At 36.7% G+C, this 10,700-nt stretch overlaps 2 protein-coding genes across 2 annotated transcripts in view; one reads left to right on the forward strand and one right to left on the reverse strand.

The window, feature by feature from the left end:
* The window catches only part of LOC138043613 (piggyBac transposable element-derived protein 4-like), a 2,062-nt gene extending 2,050 nt beyond the window's left edge, over positions 1-12 (reverse strand). The window contains exon 1 of the mRNA XM_068889971.1: positions 1-12. This exon is cut by the window's left edge and continues 2,050 nt beyond it. The gene's annotated coding sequence lies outside the window, so the exon portion shown is untranslated.
* The window catches only part of LOC138043623 (nicotinamide/nicotinic acid mononucleotide adenylyltransferase 1-like), a 17,641-nt gene extending 6,941 nt beyond the window's left edge, over positions 1-10,700 (forward strand). Inside the window, exons 4-8 of the mRNA XM_068889983.1 lie at positions 2,513-2,616; positions 4,522-4,601; positions 7,968-8,069; positions 8,184-8,242; positions 9,380-10,700. Coding sequence (XP_068746084.1) covers positions 2,513-2,616; positions 4,522-4,601; positions 7,968-8,069; positions 8,184-8,242; positions 9,380-9,479 — 445 coding nt within the window. The 3' untranslated portion in view covers positions 9,480-10,700. The remainder of the gene's footprint in view (positions 1-2,512; positions 2,617-4,521; positions 4,602-7,967; positions 8,070-8,183; positions 8,243-9,379) is intronic.

Here is a 10,700-nt window from a genome sequence, read left to right on the forward strand (position 1 = left end):
GAGGTTTAATCTACTCGCGCGATCTCGTGGCGTCTCTTTTCAACCGTCAAAATCTGTGCAAAAGACGTCAAATGATTGGTCAATTATTTTACTAAATATCCATGACAACAAAACATACAGATTTACTAACGGGGAGGGGGTACAAGTTCAGGAGACAGGAGTCATAACGCGCCGCCGGTTACGGCTTGTTTACGAGTCGATGGTCCAAATATTCTTCTGTTTTAACCCTTTGAGTGCCAAACCAGTGAGGGCCAAACCAGTTGCTGCCTTGGAAACCGGCAGATATGTACGATTTTTAAGGAAAATTAGCTTTATTGTCTAAAACTGTTAGATAAAGCGGATAAACTCTTGAAATGAACCTCACTTTATACAGTGTCATCTTCTCGGTAATTCTCATCACTTAACGTCGCTACTATTATCATCATTTTCATTCCATGACTTTTTTTTCTGAACAATTAGCGCCATATTCAGGCAAACTTTCATCGCTTTCTGCAGAAATCTCATTCGAAGCACATGAAAAAGATTGTTGAACTGAGTGACATTTCAAGAAATGTATGCACGTGCACGGAACGCCATGGTTAAGGAGGCTCGAAATAGTTTCACCTTTTTTCAAACAAATAAACATGTTCTGTTTTTAGATACAGTTAGGGTAATCATATCAAGACAAAAATTGGCCAGGGTATTAAGTACCTATCATAGATTTCTCACATCACATTTCCCCCTCAAAAATAACGTTACCATGGCAACGATATGAGGTATTTCTTTCAGCCTTAAAATCAAGATATATTGTCTTTTTTGAAAAAACGGAACGGTGAAATCTTCCCATTCCGTGTTACCAGATAATGTCAGAAATAATCTCTAAAATATCTTAAATTCAACAAAATCTGTAGTTCAGAAAAATAAGTTTTTTTGCAATCAATCAATGTGTCGCTAATTTTTTTTTTTTCACCTAGAGTTTTTTTTAAATTTGAAAGACAAACGTTTTAAGTTAATCTAGGCTAACATGCAACCGCCTCAAGCAGAGATATAAGGGAATAAAGTTGCAAAATCAGGAAAAATGAGGAAGTTACAAGATCGGCATTTACACATGCGTCACCCTCTCATTCGAGTGCATGTGCGAGTGAAGCTACAGACCAACACAAACGGATTTAATTGACCATTAAACCGTGTGTGTACAATTTTTGTTGTTTTTGTGAATAGGAGATGTCTATTTATATTCCATATGTATAGGAATGAGAGGAAAGGTGAGCGAAATTAGAGGTTATTTGTTTATATCTGGTGACCCACTTTGAATTGTGAGCTGACGGGAGCAGCGTTTAGAATTGCATGTGTGGCTTACGCGTGCACGCGCTTAGCTGAAAACCCTTTCGAGCCTCCTTAACATGAATTATGCAGGAGGCGTCGTAGGGGGCAAAATATGAAAAACACTGCTGTGTAAGGAATCACAAAATGTTTTGGTCGGTGGACTTGACTGTGCTCCCCATTCCCTTCTCAAAGAAATCGTACCTGAACAATAGCGTTGTAGATGAAACATAAGACTTGAGGACATATGTACACGTCCTTGGTTGCTGAGTGATGTGCAAGGACGTATATATACGTCCTTGGCACTCAAAGGGTTACTATAAACCTTTCTATCCTCGCTACAACAAGCAAATTTCAAAAGAAATGTTTGTTTCAAAAGTGAGGGCAGTACATGTAGGTCTAATTAATTAAGGCCATCCCCTTTTTTTTCTCCGTTTAGCGTTGTCTGACCAACCCAAATTTTTGGCCTTTTCCAAAAAGAAAAGATAACGATGTTTTTAAACCATTTTTATGTCGCATAGGAGTTTCGGTGGTTGATCCTTTTTCCCACACTGTCTTAATTTTGCAACGACATCCACCAACTCTTCCGCCATATTGATTTTGGGTTTGCGTCCTGGCTCCACAGCTGTGATGCTGGGGTATGAGGCCTCCGATTCTGAGACTGCTTATGATTTTTTTTTTTTAGGTTTTTTTTTTCAATCCAACTGACCGACCCAATATCAGGAAACGCATTCGACGCTAAATGAAAAAAAAGGGGGATGGGTTAACATAAATACAAAAGAATGTAAAGGTGGTAATTGCCATTTATGAAAGTGATCTATAAGTGAAAGGATTGGTGGTTTCATCATTAATTTCACAGTGAGCTGTGACTTGTTTTTTGTGTGTCAGCAAGCACATATGTCGGTATTTCGCCAATAGACCATTTTACAGTTGTGGCTAAGTTACCAGGCCTAACAATGGAAGCGAGGCTGCCGGTGACCCTGTTTTGATACAAACCTTCATGCTTTTGTAATGTTAATATTATGGACTAGTTAGCGTTACAACAACACAATTTACATGATAAAAGCAGTGAGGTCTCTATCAATGCAAGGTCACCAGCAGCCTCGCAGCCATTCATAGGCTTGGTCGCTGAGCAAACAACTGTAAAATGGCTTGTTGGATAAATGTTTATAGGCTGTCTTTACATGAATATGCATCTGGTTATTTCTAGTGTAAGTGACTGGGAGAGCAAGCAAGCTGGCTGGCAAAGGACAATCACTGTTCTTACTCATATATCACAAAATGCTAAAGACCTTTTAGGAGACGAATTTGTAGGTAATGATATACAGCATGTTGAAGAAGGACTTGTCATAACCTGTAAATAATAATAAAAATTATGCACCCCAATTGACTAGTAAAATAATTGTTTTTGTTTAATATTGTTAATTATTATTTACTTTTTTCTCACGTTACAGCTTTTAATCAGCTATTGTTCTTTTTAGTATTTATAGACCAGAACTCACTAACATATTTTGACTTGATAACAACGTTTATCAAACGTCGAAATGTCATCACTTTTTTAGCAATTTTTTAATCTTAAAATGATTTTAAGAAATGTTTTATCTCAATTTTTTATAGTTAAAAAAATTAGACAGAGAAAAATCGTCTTAGGTCTCACTCCTACACTGTAGGATGATGTCAATGGGTTAAATGGAACATACTGTGCATTTACATGTAGTTTTTGAGTGGATGAAAGGCATTGTTACCCCATTGACTACTATAGATGACCCCACATTGGCGAGTAAAATCATCTGGCATTAGACAATTGCTGGTTTTCACTCACGTGATCAACAGCCATGTTTTTCAACGAAAACAAAAGAAAACGTTTGTATAATAATTCCCAGAGGATTTGGTCGGGACTCCAACATGGCCGCTGTTTCTTTGTTTAGGGGCTCCAACATGGCGGCCGTGAGGTCATGTGAAAACCGAGAATAAAATCTATTCAGGTTCACTCCTACACATAGGAGTCAATGGGTTAAAGAATATTTGGCACATTGTTGATTAAACTATCTTCAGTGGCAGGATCCTATAGGGACCGTAGTACATAATGTACTAAATGTACAGTATCTGTAAAGATCATGGCAAGCTTCAACATCTTTTAAAATCTCACGGCTGGCGTAAGTAAGGCAGCTACAACTGTATTGCAGTGAGAATGATATAGACATTTTTATGATCGCAGTCACGTTCAGCTATACTGTTCTCCCTTGTAAAAAAAAATCTTCTACTTAAGAACATATTTTGTTTTTGCTTGAAGATACAGTAAACTGACAAATAAATTATTATTCCCATAGTATCCACCAACAACCCAATGACAAAACTTGTTGAATCGGATGTTAATCCTGAAAGAAAAAGTGCACTACAAGTTTGCCTGAAACATTACAGGATGCGCAGAATATAGCTACAGTTTTAGTTTAAATAATGACTGAAACTATTTTTCCACAGTTTAATAAATTGTATGTTTTTAACAACAAGCCATCGAACTATTGAACTCAGTGGATCTTTGGTGTCTGTGCATACTATGGGAATAATAATTATTTGTCAGTTTACTGTATCTTCAAGCAAAAACAAAATCTGCTCTTAGATAGAAGATTTTTTTACAAGGGAGAACAGTATAGCTGAACGTGACTGCAATCATAAAAAATTAATGTCTTTTAATTTTGAGGTTGCTATATTAACATTTAAGATGTTGCATGGATCACCTCCTGGCTATTTAAAGGAACTTGTGACAGAGTAAAGGGGCTCTCTAGATATAATCTACGCTCCAACCATGGACTTCTTAACATACCATCTATCAAGTCAAAAAAGACACTGAATGATCGCTCCTTTAAAATGGCAGCTCCAGCAGTATGGAGCAAATTGCTGAAAAATCTACATAAGAAAACTATCTTTAGCAAATTGATATCTTTGCTTAAGACTTATTTTTTCAAGTAACTTATTATAATTATTAGGATCTTATTAAATAGTTACATGTAATTGTACTGAATACTCGTAATGTTATCAATTAATGCATACATATACTATTTCTACCTTTTTTTACGCATCTTTGTAATCAATGTATATTTCAGTTACACCATTTTTTAAAGTTAATTATTTTTATCGTGCATTTAGTAATAATTATAAGCATATAGATATTTGCGTGCTATAAAATTTTGAATAAATTATAAATTATTTGCTTTGCAGACCCAGTGAGAGTTAAGTTGCTTTGTGGAGCTGATCTTCTAGAATCCTTTGCTGTTCCAAATTTGTGGAAAAATGAGGATGTAAGTTATAAGAGATAATTGGAAAGACCCCGTAGTGGAGGCATGTGGATGGAGATTGAATATGGGAAGATGGATGAGATTTAATTAGCGTCATGTAGTCTGAAAGATGCCACGGGGCCAGACATGCCCAGAAAATGCATCTAATATTAGATGTGATAGCACTTATAACCCCTGGGAGTGAGACTTAACCCTTTCACCCCCGTGGGGTTCCCCATTGATGAGTAAAATCGTCTGGCGTTAAACAGAGTAAAATCTATAAGTATAATAATAATAATAATAATAATGAAAACAATATTTACAGAGGATATCACCAAGCTAACACTAAGTTAATTAGGGTGGTCCTCTATCTACAGAACTACAATTTACTGTGCGTAATAAGAACTAAAACGTAAGATAAAAAATAAAAAAAATAAAATAAAAAAATACAAAGTTAAAAATTTAGAAGAATAAATATATGTACTAGAATATAATATTTACAGAGTAAAATCGTCTGGCGTTAAACAGAGTAAAATCTATAAGTGGCACTCTTGGGAGTGAAAAGGTTAATGGGGACATAGTTTTTTAGTGAATGTAGCTGTTGTTATCCCTTTCACCCCTGTGGGGTTCCCCATTGACGAGTAAAATCATCTGGCGTTAGACAGAGTAAAATCTATATTTAAGTGAAAGGGTTAACAGAGTTTACTCTAATGCCAGACAATTTTTCTTGTCAACTGGAGGCATCCTAAGGCATTTGAGACCTGTCAGTGGGTTAACCTTTAGTTGATTAATACTAACTGTAATGTTGTTAGTAATTGCAGTGGTTTACCATTACCTGCAGAATAGTTCCCTGGTGAAAAAACCTCAGAGGATCTTTGAAGATCTTCAAGGATTTTTAAAGATCATCAAGGACCTGCAAAAGATCTTGGAAGACAGGGATCTAGCTTTCAAACGGCCCTAAAAGGATATTTGAAAGATTTTTAAAAGATCTTAAATTTTTATGGGTTCAGGGTGGCAAGGGTTCCATTAAAATCCATTGACTCCCAGGGGTTCCCCATTGACAAGTAAAATCGTCTGGCGTTAGACAGAGTAAAATACTAAGTCTGGTCGGGTTTGGATGTCAATGGGTTAATGGGGACATAGTTTTTCAGTGAGTGATTAGGGACCTTAAGCACGCGCGTTTTTGAGACGCGGACGGCAACCGGAAGTGACCTGTTTTCCCTTTCAATTTGTCTTCACTCAACCATATTTATAGTGCTAAATATCTTTTCCCCATTAGAGATGATTAGTATAAGAATCTGGGAGACACCACTGTCCTGGCACGCGAAATGCTCTCTTCCGGTTGCCGGCCGCGTCTCAAAAACGCGCGTGCTTAAGCTCCCTATTAATGGGGACATAGTTTTCCAGTGAGTGATTAACGTTTTGCTCAAGACTCATCAAGTTCAATGTTTGGTAGCTCATGGGCATTTTTCTTGATATGATAAAGTAAGCAGAAAAGATGAAAACAAAAAGAACAATAATTACTTTAATTGTCCAGATAAATGCCATGATTACTTCTATCTTTCGTCTTTTACCCACACTTCAAATATACATTTTATTTTCTTTCAAGATGAAACAGCTGGGCAAAGTCATGGCAAAATATTGTGGACATGTACAGCCAGTCAATTTGCCTGTTGTCTGGCCCTAAAATAATAAACATCCTGTGGGGATCTTGCAAAGATCCTGGTGCAAACGAGACAAACAAGTTCCAAAATCTTGGCAAGGATCCTTCAAGATCCTCAAGTGTTTTTGAGGACCTTTCAAGGATGCTCAAATGTTCCTATGACTGATCTTGAAAATATCTTTATCAAGATCCTTAAAGATCCTAAAAATGTCATGAAGTTTAAAGAAACTCAGAATTGTAATTTATTGAAAGCAAAAATTATTGTCATAGCACAGCCTCTAGACCTTTGTCGACAACAAATATGTGTATCAAGTATGCAATTTTTGTGCAACTCTGTTAATCTTAGACTAATGATTTGAACTATGATTAATAACCCATTGACGGGAGGTGCGGTGGCCTGATGGTTAGCATGATGGACTCCGGATAAAGCAGTCCGGGGTCAAGCCCTGGCCAGGTCATTTTGTTGTGTTTTTGGGCAAGACACTTTACTCTCACAGTACCTCTCTTCAGCCAGGTGTATAAAATTAATTAGTAAATTTAATGCTGGGGGTAACCCTGCGATGGAGTAGCATCGCATTCAGGGAGGAGTAGAAATACTCCTAGTTGCTTCATGCTACAGTAACCGAAGATAAGTGCCGGCCTGATGGGCCACTAGGCTTGAAGTAGACCTCACCCCTTATAACCCATTGACTCCTCTATATCCACGCCAAAAAGTATGTATGTTCCCATTAACCCATTGACTCCTGGGAGTGAGACCCAATATTTTACTGTCTAACACCAGACAATGTTACAGTGTACTTATCAAGTGGGGGCAGTTCAGCAGTCAAATGGGTAACAATCCCCATTAATGGAGGGATATAGTTTTTGACTGCTTTACCCATTGACACCTCAAATGCCTGAGGACAGGGGTCAATGGATTAATTAAGCTTCATGTAGAACAGGAGCCGGTTTCTCAAAGCCTGGTTAGCACTAACAGAGGTTTCATTAGGAGCCGGTCACCAGCGGTATACCGCCGTCTGTTTGTCAGAAAGTTGTCTCTCACCGCCTGCTACTCTGCCTTGATTTTCACTCAAACCCTTGTAAATGATAAGAGTGACCGCCGCTTACATTGATTAGCCCGGTCATCTACTGCAAAAGCTATTGAAACCCCTGACTAACCGTTTCAAGGTTAAGAGGTATCAAAACCTATACATGTAGGTTTCATCATCATCATCATCATTGCTTATACTCTTTCCATCACATTAGCTGCTACTTCTGGTCTGGTTGGCCACATGGGCTTGAGAGTTGGCTCTGGTGCGTTTTTTGCGTAAATGCGGGAATTGCTGCTGCAGAACCTGTTGAAATGTTGACCGATTAAGCATTTTCTTGATTAGGTCTTCCTGCGAAAGATTTCTCCAGGATGAAATTCACTTTTGTCCACACTGAATATGCATGGGAGCGATTGAGCGATCCGGTTTTATAAATAATGCCTTTTTGGTTGGATAAGCTTTGTCATGACTGACAATGTGCACAACGTAATTCATGTAGTGTACATGGTTCCATGGTGTTTAATGCTGGTTCGCACTGAACATGCTTCCAGCAACCCAGGCTTGGTGTTTTATCTGTGAATCACACCTGTCATAGCAGGACCACTGCTAAGGCATAAACAGTGCCATCATTACATGTTGCCATTGACTGTTCTATTCATTCAATTAAGATTATTCATCACATGTACGTGTAACTTGCAGATTGAGGATATCATAGGCAACTTTGGCCTTGTTGTTATCTCAAGAGTAGGATCCAATCCAGAATCTTTCATCTATGAATCAGATGTTCTCACAAAATATAAAGTAAGTGAAAAACAATTTTAGTGTTTTTGTTTTTTCACAAAGTAATGGAAAAATAAGGTAATTTTATCATTGACATTTCTCAATTTTTTCACTGTTTTGTTTCACATTCATCAGAATAATATTCACATTGTCACTGAGTGGATTTCAAATGATGTCAGTGCTACCAAAATAAGGTAATTAAAATGGTAGCATACTAAATTAAATGTTTGTTAAATTTTTTTAACATATTGGTTTTACCAGCAAGTAAATTATATTATTACTTTGTTTGAAGAACAAAGTATAGGATTCGACACCGTTTTTGGGCTTTAGACTATTTTTTTCGGGCCCCGCTCTGGCTTCGCATACATGTGTAAGATTTCTCTGTCTTGTAGAAGGCAGTTGAAGTGGAATTCGAACTCGGTATCTCTTGAATCCTTCAGAGGCAATCGCGATGACCACTAAACCACGAAAGACTATGTGACAGATTAATGGGGAAATATGTATTAAAGAATTGCGTGCTTGACCGGAAACAAGTTTTTGTGTTTTCATTGCACACAATGCAACATCCGGTTTATCGTATGACTCTAACAGATTGTGTAATTTTATAATTCTCCCAGTATTGTGAAGAAAAAGTATTAAATATTTTAAAATATCATCATAGAGACTTGCAAAGCATCTGTTTTCAGGTTTTGATTGGAATCAATGCTTTTAACAACAGTTTTAAATGTAAACAACTATAATCTAAGATTGCACTTAACCCTATTGTTGGGTCACGGAATATGGACTGTGGAATTCGAATTACGGAATTGAAACTGGATATTTACCAAGATATTGTAACATAAAAAAGAACCCACTGAAATACTGTGAACTTAAAGTAAGTCGGCTAAAAATCCTTTGAACAAAGTGTAGGCTACCCGTAGCCTCTTGTTTTAAGACAATTATGCCATGGATGAATGGCCAGGGCACACTTATGATGATAGATGTGTAAGAAGAGCAAAAGATGGGAAAAGCTGGTGATCCATGATAGCTGACCTACTACTGTAAATGTAGTAGATATGGCACTCGATGATGATGATGATGATAATGATGATGATCAATGCCATGGATGTACTTGTGGCATTTAAGCTTCCTGGTCAATGATTGAACATGAATTGTTGTCATAGTCTGACTTTGTAGGGTTCTTCTAAAAATTTGGTTCCTAAATTAATTTTGGGTAATGGGTAGGCAGCAAGGAATTTTTGACAAGTTGCATTCTTGATCCTTCTTCACCAGTACTTCAGATCTACAAGTAACATCTGTGATTCTTTTTTTTGTTTGTTCTTTCTTTCAAGGAGAGCGTTAAGGAGAGAAGAAAGCGTAAAGTATTTGATTCCAGATCCTGTCATTGAATACATAAAAGAAAACAATCTCTATGTTAAATCCAAGAGTTAAGGCTTAATGTTAATGATTTTGTTCCTTGTTACAAATCCCTGGAATGTTTAGACATACAGCTGATAGCAATGACATGTATACTGATAAGTTAATAGTCATTGACAATAATATTAACGTTAGTTTTTTATAAATAGTTTTTCAACAAGTTTGAGTAGAATAAAATGGACTGTTTAACCAGATGTCCATTATTATTCTCCTTGTGTTACAAATTATTAGGGAAAAGCTATTAGTGTACAAACAGAAAATTTGGAAATAATTTATTTTGCCAAACTTTACATTCAGCTAGCCTACAAGATTAAAACTTTTTATTATATAGATATTGATGAAATACCAGGATTTCTTCTTTTGCTAAAAAATCATATCTTCACAGCACGCAGTGAACATATCATTTTTATCTTCCACATGTGAGAATATAGGTGTCGTCATGGTAACGAACACGATCAGCCAATAAAACACGAACTTTGTCTTCATTGTAAGATACTTTTGTGCTTCAATATAATTCTTCTCTACTACATTAACATTAATTTTGTATTGCAAAATTTTACATTATCATGATTTGTTTTTCATAACTTTCATATCTTGTTTCATGTTACACAACATGCATGTTTTAGCGGTTGGTGACCACTTTTTCATCATTTTGAAAATGAGTAAAACAAGTTGTTTTAAATCTGGACATTTCATCAATATCTATATAATAAACAGAACATTACATGGCCGCTTGGGGATACAAATTTTATCTTTTCGCGCTGAAAGTATCTCTCTATCCTCTATCTCGTTCACACCTCGCAGTTGTTCAAACGATGGATAGTGCTATCCACTGGGTAAATCACTATCCAGTGCACATTAATTTAATTTAATTAAGTCAACGCAAAACCAATTCCACTATCCCATGGATAGTGATTTATCCGGTGATGTTATGCACCGTAAAAACAAAGGATTTCTAACTTCTATTCCATGTATTTCTGTTCTGGAATATGGTCAATCAATGCACACCAAGTAAAACATCCCAACATGTGTTCTTTGACTAAACTGTAGGTTGCATGAGCAAAAGATAAAAAGACAGTCAGCGGTCGGCCCTCGTCCTCAGCCATTCTTAAACACAAAGACGCACTATGAAAGGCTTTATGCCTTAGGCACATGGGCATGATCACTTAATGTCAATCAACCATAGTGGCATACAGAGCTCTGTGATAATTTGTGTAATAAAAAAGCTAACAGCAA

The sequence above is a fragment of the Montipora capricornis genome, chromosome 3, assembly GCF_036669925.1.
Source record: "Montipora capricornis isolate CH-2021 chromosome 3, ASM3666992v2, whole genome shotgun sequence".
Lineage (NCBI taxonomy): Eukaryota > Metazoa > Cnidaria > Anthozoa > Scleractinia > Acroporidae > Montipora > Montipora capricornis.